The sequence below is a fragment of the Gobio gobio genome, assembly GCF_949357685.1.
Source record: "Gobio gobio genome assembly, chromosome: 11".
NCBI classification, from domain to species: Eukaryota; Metazoa; Chordata; class Actinopteri; order Cypriniformes; family Gobionidae; genus Gobio; species Gobio gobio.
This window is the reverse complement of record NC_137104.1, coordinates 51,828,425-51,850,839: the sequence shown is the minus strand read 5'-3', so window position 1 is coordinate 51,850,839 and position 22,415 is coordinate 51,828,425. Positions and strand designations below refer to the sequence as shown.

Sequence of the window (22,415 nt, the reverse complement as noted above, 5' to 3'; positions counted from 1 at the left end):
CATGCTATAAAAATCAATAAAAAAATATGTATGATTGTATGAAGACTGCATATAATAAATAAAGGAGAAAAAACACTTGTTGACTTTGCTGACATTTCTAAACGACTTTCCACCTGCAGAATGCTTAAGGACGGGTGTTTATATAGAGGCCAATTATTAGAAAGAGTACGTATGTGTCGTACAGGGGTGAGCATTTGAGTCATTTTATTACGGTGAAACAAGGTTATTATTAATATTATATCAAAAATTTCAGATCCCATTGAAATTTCACAATTCTAAATACCAATTTCGATATCAGAGGCAAAAAGCTGATACTAGCCTGATTAATAGAAGTACACATTTCCAGAAGCTTTTTGAAGAAAATTAAACAATCAGAACTAAAATCAGAACAAAGAAACTAAAAACAATAGGAGAAATGCCAAATGTGTTCGTTTCACTCGGCAATGTTAAGTTGACCGAACAAACACTTATTAAGTAAAGCTGACAATACTCATTTTAGTAGAAACAACTCTAACTGTAGTTACATGAGTTTTTAAGTAATGTGAACAAGGATATTTGAGTGCAACGAACAACAGGGAAAGTTTTTTTGAGTGTGTACGCACACCTTGGCAATAGAATTTTTTTAGTTTACTCGCTATAGACTGATATAATATTATAATGCATGTGTGTGTGTGTGTATGATTCCACCAAATCAGCTTATCTTGGTAAAACACAGCTTTTTAAATATCTGAACTTACACTCACTGAAAAAAGGTGTGTTGTATTTGCTTGATTTAAGCATGTACATCGGTTCCACGTTCCATCTTCATGGAACATGATCTTTACTTAATATCCTAATGATTTTTGCCATAAAAGAAAAATGGATTTTGACCCATACAGTGTATTGTTGGCTATTGCCACAGATATACCCGTGCAACTTATGACTGTGGTCCAGGGTGATATATTTTTATGTATAAAAAACATTTAAACGGTTATATAAATAGTAAGTGTGACATTATAAATACAACATATTGTTTCCAAACTTAAATTGGCTATACTTAATTTTAGATGCATAAACCTGAAGAAGAACATTTTCAATTAAAAAATATTTGTATGAGCAACTTTCACAATAAATGTATGTAATCAGCTTATGGACTGCGTTCAGAATATTGCCTTACAACCCCAGTGAGTGAGATAAAGGGGACTATTATAGTAAGAACAACTTACTAGAAAGATACAAAACAAACATATAGCCTACAATTCTGGAAAGTATGTTAACAGCAAGAAAGGAGAGAAACATTTAGAAATGGTAGGTTTTATCCATTTTTGCTTTGTCTTTTTCATCACTGAAATTTTCTAGGGACCCCTTAAATCCTTCTGGAGGACCCCTGGGGGTCCCCGGACCCCAGTTTGAAAACCCCTGAACTAACTAGCTTTCATTCTATTAGCCAGCGATAGCACATAATGAACATGCCAAGTGCCAAGTATGAAATGCTCTTTAATGACATTTGCTGTAACAGTCTTGCCTGGCTCCGCCCTCCTTCCGCTCAATTTTCATTTTCCTTCAGTACGTCGTCTGATACCCAGATTTTTGAGGTCATGGACTCTGTGCAGGCCAGTCCAGTTCCTCCACACCAAACTCGCTCATCCATGTCTGGTGCGCAGTCATGCTGGGACAGGAAGGGGTCGTCCCCAAACTGTGCCCACAAAGTTGGGAGCATGAAATTGTCCAAAATGTCTTGGTGCTGAAGCATTAAGAGTTCCTTTCACTGGAACTAAAGGGCCAAGCCCAACCCCTGAAAAACAACCCCACGCCATAATCCCCCCTCCACCAAACTTTACACTTGGCACAGTGCAGTCAGGCAAGTCCCGTTCTCCTGGAAACCGCCAAACTGCGCACTGTTCTTGAGCTCATCTGAAGGCCACACAAAGACTCTGCAGTAATTTGGCGACTTCTGTGCACTGTGACCCTCAGCATGCGCTGACCCCGCTCTGTGATTTTACGTGGCCTACCACTTTGTGGCTGTTGTTCCCAATTGCTTCCACTTTGTTATAACTAACAGTTGAGCATGGAATATTTAGTAGTGCAATATTTTATTGCACAGGTGGCAAGCTATCACGGCACTGCTTGAGTTCTCTGAGCTCCTGAGAGCGGCCCATTCTTTCACACATGTGTGTAGAAGCGTCTGCATGCCTAGTGCTTGATTTATACACCTGTGGCCATGGAAGTGATTGGAACACCTGAATTCAATGATTTGGAGGGGTGTCCCAATACTTTTGGCAATATAGTGTATGTCCTCAGAACTGTACACTGATGGTTTATGGAGTCAGTCACTGCATATCTCGGCTATGAGAGAAACGCAGGGCGGAGGTCTAAAGTTAGAAGTCATCCCGCTGAACATGATACAAGCTCCGGCACGCCATCCATCGCCGTTACACTGGAAACAGGACAACAGAGACTGCTCAATTACGCTTGAATTACTTCTAAATGTTTAATTTTTACTTCTAATATTTGTTAAAGCTACACTGTGATAGTTCCCCCCATCTAGCGGTGAAAAGGTATATGACCATCCAGTGAATATTAGTTTCTGTTCCTCTCAATTCCGATTTCGTTTTAACTCCTACGGTGGCCGATTTAGTCCAAGATTAACATGGCTTCCAGTTCGACCTCGTCCACATTCAACACGGTGCCATCGAGTGTTAAAACGCGAAAGGCGAAGCTTGAATTTACAGGTATGTCCCTCTTTGGCTAATGTACTTTCAAGATGGAGGAGCAACATGGCGACCGGCATTCGAACCCCTCACCCGTATGTATTTTAAATGGCATATTATAAACTTACGAGAATACTTTATTACTTGAAAGAAGTAAATATACATTAATGAGCACATATATTTTTGAAAGAACTAAGTGTTTTTAGCTAAGAATAAACTAAAAAAGTTACACAGTGTTGCTTTAAACGAGCTTACATTTTGTTAATATGTATTAAAAAATCTATATAAGCTATAAAAGAATTATCATGCACGTCAGTGGTTATTTTGAGTATTTTTAAAAAGTTTCAAGGATTTAAGTAAATCCGTAGACATTAATTCATGCATGAAGTAAAAACAATAAGCTAGTATTATAGTAAAAATAAATGAACTATGCCAATAAACAAATAAACAACCCAATTTGCTGGGTTCAATCTTGGATAATAAGAAAAGTATAATCTTGCACCATATTGACGTAAAAAATACAAAGAGAAAGAATATTACATTCTTTGTTATCAACAATGTGAAGTGCATTAAATATTACATTACATCGGGTCAATCAAAAATAAAACTAAATGTACTAATAATGATGCACCTGCATGTCATGTGACCATTAACCAACATCAGAGAACCGTGAACTTCATTTTATTATCATTATTGACTAGTCAAAGAGGTTCAGCTGACAAAAAAGGGCAGAATTCATTGCATGTAAATATGAAATGACGTGAATTTGTAATGTGTTTGAAAGACAAAAGCCTTCCAGAGACAGTAATACATGGTTATATGACTCACGGAGTGATAATTCAAATAGTAATTAATTAAAAAATAATGAATAATATAAAAGTGAAATGATTTCTGTAAATCCAGTGATCAAATGCTGTGGCTCTCAGTTTTCACTGATAGTCACATGACTACTTAGTTTTTAGAATCTGATTAGAAAATTACCCAGCACTGACAGCATGTTTTAGATTAGATTAGATTAGATTCAACTTTATTGTCATTACACAAGTACAAGTACAAGGCAACGAAATGCAGTTTAGGTCTAACCAGAAGTGCAATAGCAGCAAGTGCAGGATATACAATGGATGCGTAAGTGCAGGACATGGATATGTACTGAATATGTATAAATATGTATAAATAGAGAGACGTTATTACTATAAACAGAACTGAATTTACAGGTGAATATGTACAGTGAATAAATATACAGATGGCTATTACTATAAACAGAATTTACAGGTGAATATGTACTATGAATACAATATACAGATGGCTATTACTATAAACAGAATTTTACAGATAGAGGTATACAATAATATGTTAGGCTAATATGAGGAATAGCAGTGGATTAGGGTAGTGCAATAAATTATGGACAGAGCTATCCGGAAAAAAAAAGTGTAAAGTGCAGTGGAAAGTGGTTGCATATTACAGTTAGAAGTATAGTGCAAAAATGCAAATGTAAACATTGGTACTATAAATACAGTCGGCAGTGCAAATGAGCATAATCCAGTTAAGATATGGCAGTGCAAGATGCATATGTAAACAGTTGTTACTGTGATAAACAGTCGGTAGTGCAAATAACAAAGTGAAGGAAGATGTGAGGTAGGAGAGTTATCAGTTTATGAGGGAAGTGGATCAACAGGGGTTTGAGTTCAATAAAGAGACAGCTCTGGGGAAAAAACTGTTCTTAAGTCTGCTGGTCCTGGTCCGGTGGATCCTGAAACGCCTGCCGGAGGGCAGGAGAGAAAACAGTCTGTGGGCTGGGTGAGAGGAGTCCTTGAGGATGCTGCGAGCTCGATGCAGACAGCGTTTCCTCTGGATGTGTTCGATGGCAGGCAGTGGAGTCCCTGTGATGCGCTGGGCAGTTTTCACCACCCGCTGCAGTGCCTTGCGCTCCGCAACAGAGCAGCTCCCATACCACACTGCCACACAGTTGGTCAGGATGCTTTCTATTGCGCAGCGATAGAAGTTCACCAGGATAGCCGAGGAGAGCTGATTCTTCCTCAGTGTCCTCAGGAAGAAGAGGCGCTGGTGAGCCTTCTTGACCAGGCTGGAGGTGTTGGTCGTCCACGACATGTCCGCCGAGATGTGGGTCCCCAGGAACTTGAAACTGGAGACACGCTCAACAGCCATTCCATTGATGTGGATGGTGTCGTGTGTGCCTCTTGACTCTTTCCTGAAGTCCACGATGAGCTCCTTCGTTTTGGTGGTGTTGAGGATCAGGTTATTATCAGCGCACCATGTGGCCAGGTGCTGGATCTCTTCCCTGTAGGCAGTCTCATCGTTGTTGCTGATGAGCCCGATCACCGTAGTGTCGTCCGCAAACTTGACGATAGAATTAGATCCATACACAGGCTTGCAGTCGGCGGTGAAGAGGGAGTAGAGAAACGGGCTTAGCACACAGCCCTGTGGTACACCAGTGTTGAGTGTGATGGATGTGGAGCAGGTGAATCCTGAACGAACATTCTGGGGTCTGTCAGTTAGGAAGTCCAAAATCCAGTTACACATTGAAGTGTTGATGCCCAGGTCTCCAAGTTTGGCTATTAACTTGGATGGGATGACAGTGTTGAATGCGGAGCTGAAGTCAACAAACAGCATGCGTGCATACGTGTTCTTATTGTCCAGGTGAGTGAGCACAGAGTGCAGTGCCATGGAAACGGCATCCTCTGTGCTCCTATTGCTGCGGTAGGCAAACTGGTGTGAGTCCAATGTGGATGGTATAGAGCAGGGGTCGGGAACCTTTTTACCAAGAAGAGCCAAAAAAAAAATAATTTTAGAGAAATTTTTCAAAAGAGCCACAGCAAAATTTACACCTGTTTATTAGAAATATTTGCACATTTTTATGCATTTTAATGTAATAACAACAGCATTAACATACCACTTGCAATGTTAGTAGTTCTGGTAGTTGTATAGAACACCAGTAGGTGGCAAAAATGCAAACTAACGATTACACAATATATACAAAGCACTATATTTTGTTCACTGATATAGTGCTGATTTTTAACACAAAAAAAGAGAAACGGGCAGCATAAACACGCGATTAACAAGAAGTATTGTACCTTATACTTGCATTAATGAGATTTTTGTTGCTGCATCATTTTGCTGAGTGCTTTGAAGTTGGGGTCGGAATGAATGGTAATCGTCGTCTTTTTTTTCTTTTTGCCATCTTGCTCTCGTTGATGATTTTTAATTTAGATAGCTGCTTAACTTGATCTAGACATGATGCAGGCCTAACCAATTAAAATTCAGCTCTCTGAAAGGTAGGCTATACAGGCCAAACACCGCTGTCAATCATATTAAGCTGTAAGTGTCTTACCTAAATATTTTTTAACATATTTAATAGGGATGCAACAATACAGTTAGTCCACGGTTCAATACATACCTCGGTTTTTAACCACGGTTTTCGGTTCGGTTCTGATGGCTTGTCACATCAGTTTTTTGCTATTCTATTCTTAAGCGACAGGAACAGCAAGAGGTTAAGGAGAAAAAAGACTATTTTTTAATTGCAATTCTCTTTCTTTATTTTACTTAAAATAATTGAAAAACCTTACTTAAACTTAAAACTTTCCTTAAAAAAACCCTTGTACACATTCCTAGTGTATGTATAATATAAAATATATATATGTAAAGATTTACACTGGCAGCTCATAGATGTACAGCAGCATTTAAGTATGAAATTGAATGAATAAATGTAAAAATAAAACACTACATAGACTTCACTATAAAATATACATTGATTCTTATTAAAGCTACTGTATTAAAGTTTTTCAGTCAAGAGCAGTGAGTGATTTTCTCTTTGTATTTTGTTGTTGTATTAACATTAAATGGACAGTTCACTCAAAAATGAGAAATGAATACAGGTTTGGAACAATATTAGAGTGAGTAAATAATGACATAATTTTAGAGGTGAACTGTCCCTTTAAGGACCGCGTGTTCACTAGGCTGCGCTGCTTTCAATTTGCTTTAAAGACCTGTTTTCAGTCTGCGTGCATCTAATATACAGACACGCGCCGATTTTACTTTCACTGTAGACATAACCGACTGTGTTTATGTAAACATGGTGTGTATTTGACAGCATTAGCGCAGTAAGACTACTTAGTCCAGTAATCACGTGTTTGACAAGCGTTTAGTGCACGCGTTCGGAAAAGCGCATGTTAAAACCGCGCACACGCCGGCAAGGCTTTAAAACGCATGCAAATAATGAACTTTCGTGATTGTGAATAACTATAGTGTCCCGTGAGTATAACTCTACCACTAATGTGTGATGTGAATGTATGACGCGTTGTTCAGTATTGGGATGGAGGCAAATGATTGAATTTGTAGAAAAATACTTAATTAAATGCAAAACCGAAAAACCGCAATTCACAGGCGCGTATTGAACCATGAAGGCCGTCGAACGGTACAATATTATATTGAGAATTGTGGCATCCCTAATATTTAATTTAATTTTACATATTCATAATGTTAAATTCTACATTAATCAAGTATGCTAATAGTTTAAAAATAATTATCATCATCGAGGGTGTATTTTTCAGTCAACATTTGAAAACTGGAGAGCCATATAAAATCCGGAAAAGAGCCATATATGGCTCGCGAGCCATAGGTTCCCGACCCCTGGTATAGAGTCTTTTAGGTGTTCCAGGACCAGCCGCTCAAAGCACTTCATGACGATGGGTGTGAGTGCTACAGGGCGGTAGTCATTAGGGCACCTCGGGTTAGAGTGTTTTGGCACTGGCACAATGGAAGTGCGTTTAAAGCATGAAGGTACAGCTGCTTGGGCAAGAGACAGGTTGAAAATGTCTGTAAAAACCCCAGCGAGCTGCTCCGCACATGCCCTGAGCACACGTCCAGGGATGTTGTCTGGTCCAGCAGCCTTGTGTGCGCTGATCCGGCTCAGTGCCTTGCAGACATCTGTGGAGGAGAGTGTGATTGGTGGGTGGTCAGCTGAGGGTTTGAGCTTGGTGGCAGTTTCTCTGTTGTCTCTTTCAAAACGAGCATAAAAGTAATTTAGCTCGTTCAGGAAGTTGACATCAGTGGCTGCGGGGGTGGAGTTGGTGGGTTTGTAGTCACTGATAGCCTGAATGCCCTGCCACATGCGTCGAGGGTCAGAGTTGGAAAAGTGACCCTCTATCTTTAGCTTGTAGCAGTGCTTGGCCTTTTTGATGCCCCTCTTCAGGTTTGCCCTGGACGTACTGTAGGCTTGTGCATCACCTGATCTGAAGGCAGTATTGCGTGACTTCAGCAGGAGTCGAACTTCCCTGTTCATCCAAGGCTTCTGATTAGGGTATGTGGTGATCTGTTTCTGGGTTGTAACACTGTCGATGGTGGTATTGATATGATCCAATACAGAGGAAGTGAATGAGTCAATGTCCGTGTGAGCGCCACTGGTGGCTTGAGAAGCAAACATGCTCCAGTCTGTGTTTAGAAACCTTTCCTGGAGTGTGGAGTCTGCCCCCGCAGGCCACACCTTGATGGTCTTTACTGATGGCTTCACACGGTTGATGAGGGGTGAATATTTGGGTGATAGAAACAAAGAGAGGTGGTCTGACTGTCCCAGGTGGGAGAGGGGTGTCGCAACGTAAGCTCCAGCCATGTTTGTATATACATGGTCTAAGGTTTTGTTTCCTCTGGTGTGGCAGGAAACATGCTGGTGAAACTTGGGTAGCACTGACTTTAGGTTTGAATGATTAAAGTCACCTGCAACAATAAACGCAGCTTCCGGGTGATCAGTCTGTTGTTTACTGATGGCTGCGTGAAGTTCTTTCATAGCAAGCTTGGCATCAGCATCCGGGGGAATATAGGCTGCTGTGATAATAGTGGAGGTGAACTCCCGCGGTAGATAAAACGGTCTACATTTAACCATGAGAAACTCCAGGTTAGCTGAACAATGACTCCCAACAATAGCAGAGTTTGTGCACCAAGCTTTGTTAATATAAATGCACAATCCACCGCCTCTGCTCTTCCCGGAGCCATCTAGTGTTCTATCCGCCCGGAGTGTGTGGCGTCCCGCTAGCTCAATAGCGGTGTCCGGTATTCCGCTGTTTAACCAGGTTTCAGTGAAGATTAGGACGTTACAGTTCAAAAGTTTCTTACTGTGTGTAATGCTGAGTCGAATCTCCTCCATTTTGTTCACTAGCGATCGTACATTGGCAAGGAAAATGCTGGGTAAAGAGAGCCGGTAAGGAGTTAGCCTTAGCTTAGCTCTTAGACCTCCACGCTTACCCCGCCTTTGTTTACGATCACAGCGCCGCCTTCTAGCACTTCCGCCCGGCCGGGCAGAGCGCATCGCCTCGGGCGTCCTAGCGATCTCAGGAAGGAGTTGAAGATTGTCCATAAAACTGTCGGAAATTCGCAAACCAATATCCAAAAGCTCACAACGGGTGTACGATGTAAAAGCACAACTGTTCTGTACGAACAGACCCGAGATGAACAAGAAAAATACCGCAAAATTGCAGAATCTGGAGAGACGCTGAGCCTCGCGATCTACTCGCGCCGCCATCTTGGTCGTAAGTACGCTGTACTTACGTACGCTGGTGTACGCTGGTGGTGACAAAAATGTACTCTCACTCTACCATATATTATATATTTTATATATATATATATATATATATATATATATATATATATATATATATATATATATATATATATATATATATATACATATATATACCATACCCTAGTGTGAGTGTGAAAACCAAAGAGTATATTGGGCTTCATGGTGTCAGATTGCCCATTTCCTCGACAACAGATCTGCATCTGCATGCTCTGTACAACACTTGCAGCTTTCTGAATGTCATCCTCTAGGGTCAAGTCCTGGTCTGAGTCTTAAAGGTTCGGGTCTCGACTTCCTCAAAACACACACACACACACCAAAACAGGGCCGTGCAGAGAGTTCGTCAGGGGCAGGGGCTCAAATGTAAAAAAGGGGCAATATGTAAATATATATATATATATGTATATGTATATATATCCTTATGCTCATCAAGCCTGCATTTATTTAATCAAAAATACAGAAAAAGCAGTAGCCTAATATTGTGAAATATTATTACATTGTGTTCTTTTTAACTTTTTATTAATCAAAGAATCTTGAAAAGAGTATCACAGTTTCCATCATTGACATTAAATCCTCATATTAGAATGATTTCTGAATGATCATGTGACACTGAAGAGTGGAGAAATGATGCTGAAAATCCAGCTGTGATCACAGGAATAAATTATATTTTAAATTATTTTAAAATAGAAAACCATTATTTTAATATATTTCGCAATATTGCTGTTTTTTATCAAATAAATGCAGGCTTGATGAACATAAGAGACTTATTTCATAATGCTGCATAATATTCAAAAATAGTATAATAATGTCCTTTCATGTAACCATTTCGCCAGCCTACACTTCACATAATAGGCCTGTAGGTGCCGGTGGCACTTGGGTTTTGTTAACTTTGATATTTTTTAATGAAATAGTAAACGGTGTATCAATATAGGCTACATAAATACAAGTGAATTTAACACTTACCATTAATGCGACTTTTGCTGCTGTGGTTCTGTGCAGGGATTTGTTTGTTGTCTGTTAAAATCCATTTTGTCAGTGATGCAATTTATAAAATGAGCCAAACCGCAGGAAATTGTTCCACAAACGTTAGTTCGTCTGTCCATATAATTTTCAACCGATTTATGAATAAGAACAGAAAATTACCGCTTCACATCGCCCAATGGAATTTGAACTTGCTTTGCCAGATCACGATTGGTTGGTGTACAGCCTATACATGACAAACGGGCATTGGTGAATTGTGTAATACTTTAAAATATATAGCTAATATATAGCTTTGTAATTAAATAAACACATTAGCTCTGATTATGGATGAAAAAAAAATATTGGTTTACTTTTTTCCCGTGAGGCCACACACTCTCTGAAAGGACCATATTTGGCTCGAGAGCCGTTTCCGAACAGTGGAAAATCAGCTGTCAATCAAAGCGCACGCAACCCATAGCAACGCGTTATGGCAACGCCTCAACAGAAATTGTCCGACTTTTGAGCCGTTCGTTACTATTGTATGCATTGTCATGTTATAATAATCACATTTATTTAGTTTTATTGACCACGATATTATCATTGATATTTGCCCATGACCCTGTGGCCGGTTCTCCACTGGTCCTTCCTCTGAGCACTTTTGATAGAGACTGACCACTGCAGACCGGGAACACCCCACAAGAGCTGCAGTTTTGGAGATGCTCTGACCCAGTCGTCTAGCCGTCACAATCTGGCCCTTGTCAAACTCACTCAAATCCTTACGCTTGCCCATTTTTCCTGCTTCTAACACATCAACTTTGAGGACAAAATGTTCACTTGCTGCCTAATATTTCCCATGTCACGATGAAGAGATAATCAGTGTTCTGATCTGTTTACATCCCACAATGCAATATGCTCAACTTTGTTTTCCATCTCCAACGAATGAACCAGAAGTAATATCAGTTGTAGTGTTTGTTGACTCTATTTGCAAAAAGTAAGACATTTTACACAAAATTTGAATCTGAATAAAAAGGGAATTGGATAAAAACTGCAACATAACAATATCAGGCTGCCACACGCAACATTAAACAACATTTACAGCTACATAAAGTGTATTTTTCCACTTGTATTTATATGTAGGCCTACATGGCAGATGGAACTAATGCCAACCAATAGAATCGTGCTTTACGAGTGACGTAATGTCACCCGGAAGTCCATTACCAACATGTGTTATTGTTTATTATAAATAGTTGTTTTAGATACAAGTGCATGTAAATATATTTAGCGCCAGGAAAAAAACAATGTAAATGATCTGAAGATATATAAATTAGCAGCGGGCGACACGTTTTTAACTTAAGAAAATAATATGGATGTTTACCATGTTTACTAATGATCACGCTAAGACCTCTTGAATTCGTGACCGATTTTGTGATTATTAACCTGACCTTTTGGACTCACTTTTGAGCTCACGAGTCACGACAGACTGACCCGCATGAGTCCGTGTTCACCCTCCTCATGGCGCTCTGGTTCGCCGGGTTTGTGCTCTGTTTGAGCGGACTGCTCCTCATCCTCGCCGCGGGTCATCCGTCCTATGTGGCGGCGGTGTACGAGCACCGCGTGCGGCTGAACTCGAACCCCCGAGTCCCGCTGGACCGGAGATCCGCCCTGGAGCACATGAAGCAGAACCTGCATGTGTTTGAAGAGCAGACAGTGCTGGCAGCACAGCAGGTACATTGTGAGAGCTTGAAACGTTGATCAAATCATGCACAAAACAAACACAATACGAATTTGTACTCATTTGTACAATATGCAAACTATGCATAATATTAAAGCAAACACTTTGCACATGAAGGAATCTTGTCTCCTTTTTAAGATAAAATGGCATTTGAACCCTACAACAGTTACGAGTAATGTCATTTCAGAAGCAAAGTTAGAGGTCGAATGAGAGTGTTTGTGAGGCATTATAAGTAACGCGAGTTACGTAATCAGTTACTTTTTCAAATAAGTAACGCAAGTTACTTTGTTTTTCCCATTTTTTGACTTACAGCTCTATTGTCCTCATGTTGAGTGAAATTGTGTGTGAGCATGAGGGTTATTGTAGTTCTAGACTAAACGTGAGCATGCATTTACTAACACTGGCTCAGAAGTTTGTCCAAAGTCTGTTTCGTGAGGTGCCTTTGTGCGGAAACAACAAAAAGCAACAATTCTTCTGCATCATATTTATGAAGATATTTTGGTGCAAAACAACTGAATTTGTAGCTGTAGAGCATATCCACACGTGTGTAGCAATACTAGGGCTGTCACTTTACGTTCGAAAATCGATCGGACCAACCAACACAAGTTTGGAAAACGAAAATAGGGAATCGATTTTAACTAAATATGTACACTATTATTTTTAAACGAATTAAACAAATAAAAAAGATAGATGTAACAAAACTCACAAACAGGCAGAAAAAGAAAAGAAAGTTTTTTTGAAAAGTGCAGTTAGGCGTCAATGGTGCGCCAAGTGGATTCAGGATTGCAAATGCAATGCAATTTTTTATTTATTTACATTTATAAATTTTTAGCATTTAGTAAGTAATTTATTTGTACTCTTTAAGTGGCCCATTAAAAAGCAGGCCTATTATTTATATGTTGCATTATGTTTTTAAAACATACATGAGGTCATATTGTGACCGCTGTGGTGTGTGTATATACAGTGGGGCAAAAAAGTATTTAGTCAGCCACCAATTGTGCAAGTTCTCCCACTTAAAAAGATGAGAGAGGCCTGTAATTTTCATCATGGGTACATTTCAACTATGAGAGACAGAATGAGAAAAAAAAAATCCAGAAAATCACATTGTCTGATTTTTTAAGAATTTAGTTGCAAATTATGGTGGAAAATAAGCATTTGGTCAATAACCAAATAGAGAATCAGGCCCGGTTCCAGAATCAAATCACTGAGGGTGCTCCTGAAATTACTGAAGGTGCTCTTAGTAAATGTGTTCCACCATAGCAGTGTACAGTGAGAAATGTATGATTATTTATTTACTATTCACTTTTACCAATAATTGGAATTTCAAAAATATTTTGCTACAAATTTTCTATAAGTTTTTTTACTTTGATTTCATTGCAGACAATATGAACACAAAATATTTCATGTTTTGTCTGGTCAACTTCATGTCATTTGTAAATATGCATCCTTTCCTGTCATTCAGACCTGCAACACATTTCAAAAAAAGTTGGGACAGTACAGCATTTACCACTTTGTAATGTTGCCATTCCTTTTCACAACACTTAAAAGATGTTTAGGGACTGAAGACACCAAGTGATGAAGTGTTTCAGGTGTAATTTTGTCCCATTCTTCCTGCAAACAAGTCTTAAGGTGGGCAACAGTACGGGGTTTTCGTTGTCGCATTTTGCGCTTCAAAATGCGCCACACATTCTCTATTGGAGACAGGTCGGGACTGCAGGCAGGCCAGTCAAGTACCCGTACCCTCTTCCTCCGCAGCCAGGACTTTGTAATGTGTGCAGAATGTGGTTTTGCATTGTCTTGTTGAAATATGCATGGACGTCCCTGGAAAAGATGTCTTCTTGAAGGCAGCATATATGCTCCAAAATCTCTATGTACTTTTCAGCATTAATGGTGCCTTCACAGAAGTGCAAGTTACCTTTGCCAAGGGCACTGACACAACCCCATACCATGACAGACCCTGGCTTTTGGACTTGTTGCTGGTAACAGTCTGGATGATCCTTTTCTTCTTTGGTCCTGAGCACACGGCGTCCATTCCTCCCAAAAAATACCTCAAGTACTGATTCATCTGACCACAGTACACGTTTCCACTGTGTGATGGTCCATCCCAGATGCCTCCGAGCCCAGAGAAGTCGACGGCGCTTCTGGACACTGTTAACATAGGGCTTCCTTTTGGCACAGTACAGTTTTAACTGGCATTTGTGGATGTAACTACGTATTGTGGTACTTGACAAAGGTTTGCCAAAGTAGTCCTGAGCCCATGTGGTGATATCGCTTATAGATGAATGACGATTCTTGATGCAGTCCCGCCTGAGGGATCGGAGATCACGGTTGTTCAGCTTAGGCTTGCGCCCTTGTCCTTTACGCACTGAAATTCCTCCAGATTCCTTGAATCTTTTAATTATGTTATGCACTGTTGAATGTGAAATATCCAAATCTCTTCCTATCTTTCTTTGAGGAACATTGTTTTTAAACATTTCAATAATTTTCTCACGTATTTGTTGGCAAACTGGCGATCCTCGGCCCATGTTTGCTCCTAAAGAATTAGACCTTTCTTGGATGCTGCTTTTGTACCAAATCATAATTACAATCACCTGTTGACATCACCTGTTTCAAATCACATCATTATTTAACCATTTTACCTCATTACTAGCCCTAAATTGCTCCTGTCCCAACTTTTTTTGAAATGTGTTGCAGGTCTGAATGACAGGAAAGGATGCATATTTACAAATGACATGAAGTTGACCAGACAAAACATGAAATATTTTGTGTTCATATTGTCTGCAATGAAATACAAGTCAAAGTAAATTTAGAAATCACTTCTTTTTTTTTTTTTTTTTGCGTTTTCCATACTGTCCCAACTTTTTCTGATTTGGGGTTGTAGACTAGTGTCTGTGAATATTAACCCGCAAAAAGACTATTTAAATACGAATCATGCGTGTCTGTGCGAATGAATGCGTAGACGCATGGTTTACCTCACACACACTCTCACTCAGAATCGCGTGTGACGGTCGCATGTTTCCATCTCTGCCTCTCATATGAGGACATGAACGCACAAACTTCATCTCCAGAGCCACTGAGAGACACTTCATCAGCATTTTACCGTTTCATTTGAGAAAAACTACTGTCATATCATAAACACACAAACTCAAATTCACGGCAACCCATCAAAATAAAAGTTCGGCTAACTTGACGAATAAATTACTGTTGTATAGTAGAATTTAGATACGTCTCAATTAGGGCTGCAGCTATCGATTATTTTTGTAATCGATTAATCTAGCACTTAATCGATCGATTAATCGGATAAAAAAAATCTGTGTTTTTAAACAACCAAAACAAATAATGCATAACGAAAATGAAGAGGAAAAGCAATTTAATTTATTAATATGCACAACAGGTTTCATGCTGTAATCTAGCCCTGACATCAAAGTAAATATCTTTTATGTAGATTTCTACACCTGCAGCATTTACCATTAGGCTACTAACAAATAATATATCATTTCTGGGGTGAGCCTATGGTAACCTAGCAACCTGTGTGTGTGTGTGTGTGTGTGTGTGTGTGGGTGTGTGTGTGTGTGCGCGTGTGCGTGAGGCTTCATTGCAGTTTGGTACGGCATACATACATTAATTTTCAATAGAACGCTGCATTTGGCTTGCATCACTTGCATAGCGGTGCATTTTAGGTGAAGCATCCGTTCGAAAAATCGCGTCACAACATCACGTCCCGGTGTATACAGTGAATGCTGAAATTATTGTTGCGTGGTAACATAAAAGTTTAAGCATATGTGATGCATATGATGCATATATATATGGTTGAGTTGAGTTTCTAAGCTACTTTAGTGACTTAACTTTAGTCACAGGACGGCGTTGACACTGCGTTTCTGCGCTGCTCTCCGCGCGCGATCTTCACGCGAAAAGAGGTCTGCCTTCAGGGCGCGCGCTCGTTGTCAAAGACGCGACACGGCTCTCTCGGTGTCAGAAAAAAGCTGAGCACTGAACGGATAAGTTTTCCATATTGTTGTTTTTGAATAGTGCACAATCGCTTCAATGTTCAAACTGGCAAGGCTTTAAAAGCATTTACTTGACAAACTTTATGAGGACGAAAGTGAAAGCGATCTGGCTTTGGGGCTTGCGCGCGCCCTGTGTGTGTGTGTGTGTGTGTGTGTGGCAGCTATAAGATCGGTAATCAACTTACATAAACTGTGTAAAACATGCAGTTACTATAGTGATTCTGGGCATCTAGAATCAAAACTAAATTCAAAATGTATCACGCGCTATGGTGTGCTTCATGAACATTGAACAGCGGTCCATGTGAATCAGATCCCTGCGCGTATAGTGCGCGTCATAGGAATTTAACGAGGCTTCGAGGCAGAATTTTTGCCTCGAGGAATTTTTGTAATCGAGTTAATCGAGTAACTCGATGAATCGTTTCAGCCCTAGTCTCAATGTAGTAATAATACTAACACTAATGTAGGCCTAATAATAATATTTTTATTTTTATAAATTACAATGTTTCTTCATGTTTTAATTTTAACCATATAAAGCTCAGTTGTGCAGCACTTTGTTTGACAAAAAAAGTTGAATTAAATTAAAAGATAAATTAAATTAATGTCTTATGTCTTCATTTGATTACCAGAATATACATAACACATCATTTGTGGGAAATCTTTTCATAGAAATGAAATTAAAAAGAAAAAATAATAATATGGTTGTTTTTTATGAATTAAACTAGTAAATATAATATTACAGTAATCAAACATCACAGACAATGGCAGACAGCGACCAGGGCAGCTCTGGCATAATGTCAATAACACTTTTAGAAATTACTTACAGGTTCTCTACAGTTATTTATGTAAACATCCCAAAAGTACAGAAAAAAGGTACCATTGGGTACCGGTTAAAATGTGAACGGTACCCAACCCTAGTTATTTCGGATTGTTATTTTCTGAAAGTTTGGTACTTCATATAGCAAAATATTGAGGAAACTCAAAACCCTCCTAAATCATCATTTACTCCTGTGATGTCCTTTAACTGACCTTTATTATCCCAGTACAATAGAAGTAAAGATGACACAAGATACAACAGGACTAACCCTAACCCAAGAATCAATTAGGATCCGGTAGTGGATACACAGACATTCCTACAGGACTCTTAAAGGGTAACTAAACCCCTGCTCAGAGCTTAAAGGGTTAGTTCACCCAAAAATGAAAATCCTGTCATTAATTACTCACCCTCATGTCGTTCGACACCCGTAAGACCTCCGTTCATATTCGGAACACAAATGAAGATATTTTAGTTGAAAGCTGATGGCTGAGAAAGGCTTCACACAGGCCTCCATTGGCATTCAGTACATTCACACTTCCAAGACGCATAAAAGGCACTTAAAACGTTGTTACAAAGTCCATCTCACCACAGTGACTCTACAATAATTTTACGATGCGACGACAATAGTTTTTGTGCGCAGAAAAAAATCAAAATAACACCTTTATCCAACTTGTTCTCGTCTTCCGTGTATGCCTCCACGACGCATGCGCGAGAATATGACGCAGATCCGGCGTTCGGGAATCCATGAAATGCACACTTTAGCCCGATTTTGAGCACTACGCCGAGACCTAAAGCACGATCAATGTAGAATCCAACAGCTTAGATACGCGCGTCTTCCTCTGCTTGTAAACAAATCGCTTCTGGGTCATATGTCAGAACGCCGGATCTGCGTCATATTCTTGCGCATGCGTTGTGGAGGCACACACGGAAGACAAGAACAAGTTGGATAAAGGTGTTATTTTGATTTTTTTTTGCGCACAAAAACTATTGTCGTCGCATCGTAAAATTATTGTAGAGTCACTGTGGTGAGATGGACTTTGTAACAACGTTTTAAGTGCCTTTTATGGGTCTTGGAAGTGTGAATGTACTGAATGCCAATGGAGGCCTGTCTGAAGCCTTTCTCAGCCATCAGCTTTCAACTAAAATATCTTCATTTGTGTTCCGAAGATGAACGGAGGTCTTACGGGTGTCGAACGACATGAGGGTGAGTAATTAATGACAGAATTTTCATTTTTGGGTGAACTAACCCTTTAACTCCACCCACTGGCAAATTCTGAAAAATGCTGGAAAAGTGGGCAGAGCCCAGCGGAGACAGAGGGGACGAACCGAGGGCGGGGCTGAGCGGAGGGCGTGCACCTGAGACCCGCAGGGACGGATTGATTGACAGCTGTCAGACTCGCGAGTCGCAGAGATGGAGAATGACTGGAGTGACGCCAGCTTTGCAACAGAGCGGTCATTTCTCCTACCTTCACCTGAAGTGGAGGAGGGTGAATTGTCTGTAGACACAGACCCAGAGCCTTATCAATGCGAGCCGCTGCTCAAACTGCGTTAACTCCCGATGCCGACGATGTTAGTGAAGCAGCAGCGCAAGAGAACTGACCTAATCTATGAACAGTCAAATCCTTACACTGCTGTTACTAAAAATAGATCAGATATCTGATATACATACGATTTTCATTCAAATTAACTGAATCAATAAGCAGCGCAAGACCAATAAGTTCAGACCTAAAAGCCAGATTTTCTCAAATAAGTTAGACTATACGCCAGCACGTTACTGTATTGTTGCTCGTTACCGCGGCAACCACTTGCGTGTCAGGGTTTGAAAGCGCGTCTCATGTATGAAACTTATCTGTACACATGACGGGCGGCAATAATATCGCAAGAAAAGCCTGACGTGTACTGACAACTGCATTATTTAACCGTATTTTCTTCATTACAATGTTAAAGCAAGTGTCAAGTCAGTTTTATTCATAATGTTTCTACCTCATGTAACATGACAGTTCATACTGGAGTGAAGCTGTTCTCATCATGTGATTGGGGGAAACATTTCTGAGGGCGTGGTGAGCTCGTGCCAGGGGCGCGGATAGTGAGCCGTTGGAAGTGCCATCCTACGTCACGATGTACCACAACGTCCAATAGGAAAATTCAACTGCAGTAGCCACCGTTCAACCTTAAGAGGGCAGCACTTTGGCGGTTTTACACCATATTTTATAGAATTAAAACACTTTATACTCAAATGTCAAAACATTTACTCGAATCAATGAACAGCATTAATAAAGCCCCAGTATTACAGATCATTAACTAAAAAAAGTTGGTTTAGGGTTTAGTTACCCTTTAACGTTCATATATCATGTATTAAACAGGGTGCCCAGATCATAGTGTTTCCAGAAGATGCCATCCACGGGTTCAACTTCACCAGGGCGTCCATCGCTGGTTATCTGGAGAGCGTTCCTGACCCTCAGGAGGTCACGTGGAGTCCATGTGCTGATCCACATAGATTTCCAGACACTGAGGTACAAAACTTATATTCGACCCTTTTTAAAGGACAACTCCGGTGAAAAATTAACCTAGCCACGGACGCTGTGCTTAATTCCTATCGACCAGCTCACTTAGCACAGCGTTCGTGGTTCGACTTGTCAAGACTGTTTTCCAAGATGGCTCCTGTCTGTATACGCGTAATGTACTGTCTTTATAAAGTATCTTCTTATTAAACTGTTTGTACACTTACAAAGTTCTCAATGCTTCGGTTTGCATGTAGGGACCCTCATTATGCTACCGTGTTAGTGTGAGGCTATTTTGAGCCTTGTTAGTGGTATTAACTAGCGATTTAATTTGACTTATTCTTTGCCCCATTTACTAGCGTTATAAGCTAATCTGTTTTTAGAGATAAAACTCTTTACATTCGATTTTCATGAAAACCCATCCCGGAGAACGATCTACTCGGTAACCATGTGTTAATTACCCCAGGTTAATTTTTCACCGGAGTTGTCCTTTTAGAAATCATTTGACATGAGTGCCAGTTTTCACAATCGTCCTCAGGTTCTCCAAAGCCTCAGCTGCATGGCTCAGAAGAACCGTCTCTTTGTGGTGGCCAACATGCCGTCCCGTCAGAGCTGTAACCAAACCGCCGACCCTCGCTGTCCTGTGGACGGCCGGTACCAGTTCAACACAAACGTGGTGTTCAGTGACCAGGGCGTCATCGTGGCCCGATATCACAAACAGAACTTATACTTTGAGGCGGCGTTTGATGCTCCACCGAAGTGCGAGTACGCCACGTTCACCACACCGTTCGCTGGCCTGTTCGGGGTGTTTACGTGCTTCGACATTCTGTTCCGTGACCCGGCGGTGACTCTAGTGAAGGACATGGGCGTCCGGCAGATCGTGTATCCCACCGCGTGGATGAACCAGCTCCCCCTGCTGGCCGCCGTACAGTTTCAGCGCTCGTTCTCGCACGCGACGGGCGTCACGCTGCTGGCCGCCAATATCCGAGCCGCCCAGTATGGCATAACCGGCAGCGGCATCTTCACGCCGTGGGATTCGCTCATTCATCATGATACCAAGGGGGATTCTGGGAAATTGCTGGTGCGTAGAGTGCCAGTTTTGGATCCATCGTTTATTGGTGACAAAGCATGGCCTAATCTGGTGCCATTTTCTGGGTATCCTAAAGAGAAAGCAAGGTCAGGAGAAGCAGAAAAGACGCACGTTTGGCCTACAAGTAGCTTTGACCCAGACGATGGCGTGAAATACTGCCAAAAGGACTCTGAATGTGCACAGGGAGCTGCATCTACAACCTTTACCTCCATCATGATGTATGATAATTTCACGTTGGTCCCTTTGCGAGGAAGCGAAGGGAACATTAGCATTTGTAGCGGCTCCGTCTGCTGCCACCTGCTGTTCCGGAGGTCCGACACGCATGAGTTTTACGCTCTAGGCGTCTTCAACGGCCTCCATGTGGTGCACGGGACGTATTACCTGGAGGTCTGCGCTCTGGTGAAGTGCACAGGGGAACATCACAGCAGCTGTGGACAGGAAACCGAGGACGCTCATGCGCAGGTGGACTTCAGGCTGACGGGGAGCTTTACGACTCGACATGTGTTCCCTGGAATTCTGGGTAGCGGGATGGCTTTGGATATTCCAGATCATTCTGGTTGGGAGAGCGAAAACCGCTTTTACATGAGCAGGACGGGAATGAGCACTGGACTCGTAACAGCTGTGCTGTATGGGAGACACTATGAGAAGGACAATGATTAAAAGTGCACTACAAATAGATCATTTCATCTTATTGAAATGCATTTCTTCACCCAAAAATGGAAAATTCTGTCATAATTTTAATAAAACCTCATTCCAAGCTTATGTTTTTTTTGTCCTGTCAAACTAGGGCTGGGCGATATATCGCATGACATTGTTATGCGCATCTCGTCAGTAAAGCCGGTTCCTTGATTAGTAGTAAATCGCCATCACCTGCTTTTCAGATAGAGCGGCATTTACTACACGGAGCCGTAGTTCACTGACAAGCTGAGCCATATCGCATTAATTATCGCAGGCGATACGTCCGTGATAATTAATGCGATATGGCTCAGCTTGTCAGTGAACTACTTTATATAGATATACATAAATACAAATGCACAAAACTGCAAGTTTATGACAAAAAATAGTCTGCAATTTGGCCTTTATTACTCATTTAATACATGTCTACATTACAAATTAAATAAAATTAGATATTAACCTACATTTCTGACAAATTACCATGGTTACAGGTGTTACCACAGTAAATCCATGATAAATTCGAAATGCGAATTGTTGTTTGAAAAGTATTTTGAATCGGCTCAGCTGATTTGCACGTTAGTGTTGTTTATTAAGTCAGCGCTGTTTAACTGGATTTAAATTAAATCAAATCACAGAGAGATTCAGTACCGGAGACCTCAGCGCCGAACTCGAACACTTCTCACGGGCTGTTTAGTGGTCGCGTGATCGAGACACTCAGCAGGTAAACACATTGGTTCAGAGTCAGAGCTCGCGAGTTGCGCAGAGCACAAGCAGCGCTGTTTCGTTCCGCTTTAGGCGCTGTTTCCCTGGCCTAAAGTCTAGTACTGCCACCTTGCGGTGACATCATGAAACTGCATGATTTGTAAATGATCCGTGGCGGGCCACATATAATACATTTTAATAGACGCGCTGCGGGCCGTTTGAAATTCATCCCCGGGCCGGACTTTGGACACCCCTGCCCTAGAGTTAAACAGTTGAGTTTTACTATGTTCGAATCTATTCAGCCGATCTCCGGGTCTGGCGGTAGCACGTTTAGCATAGCTTAGCATAGATCATTGAATCTGATTAGACCATTAGCATCTCACTCAAAAAAATGACCAAAGAGTTCAGATATTTTTCCTATTTAAAACTTGACTCTTCTGTAGTTACATCGTGTACTAAGACCGAAGGAAAATGAAAAGTTATGATTTTCTAGACCGATATGTCTAGGAACTATACTCTCATTCCTGCGTAATAATGCGAGTGGCAGGTTGCCCCGCCCTCGTCATCAGAGAAGAGCTGCAAGAGGGAGGGGGAGTTATTTTGATGAAAGATTATGAGCACATGAATAAAAAAATTAACTAAAAAAAGATAAATA

General features: G+C 40.7%; 1 protein-coding gene across 1 annotated transcript; it reads left to right on the top strand.

Annotated features, from left to right (window-relative positions):
* Positions 1–11,429: 11,429 nt before the first annotated feature.
* btd (biotinidase) lies at positions 11,430–21,144 on the top strand. Its single transcript, XM_079828416.1, has 3 exons — positions 11,430–11,964; positions 19,156–19,305; positions 19,832–21,144. Exons 1-3 carry the CDS (start codon positions 11,752–11,754, stop codon positions 21,041–21,043), a joined length of 1,575 nt encoding a protein of 524 aa, XP_079684542.1. The 5' UTR covers positions 11,430–11,751; the 3' UTR covers positions 21,044–21,144.
* Positions 21,145–22,415: the final 1,271 nt, after the last annotated feature.

Bases quoted from the DNA above. Each gene is read 5' to 3' on its own strand.
- btd (XM_079828416.1), top strand. From the start codon at position 11,752: ATGGCGCTCTGGTTCGCCGGGTTTGTGCTCTGTTTGAGCGGACTGCTC. The intron at 11,965-19,155 runs GTACATTGTGAG...TGTATTAAACAG, and splicing joins CAGTGCTGGCAGCACAGCAG to GGTGCCCAGATCATAGTGTT. The intron at 19,306-19,831 runs GTACAAAACTTA...AATCGTCCTCAG, and splicing joins ATAGATTTCCAGACACTGAG to GTTCTCCAAAGCCTCAGCTG.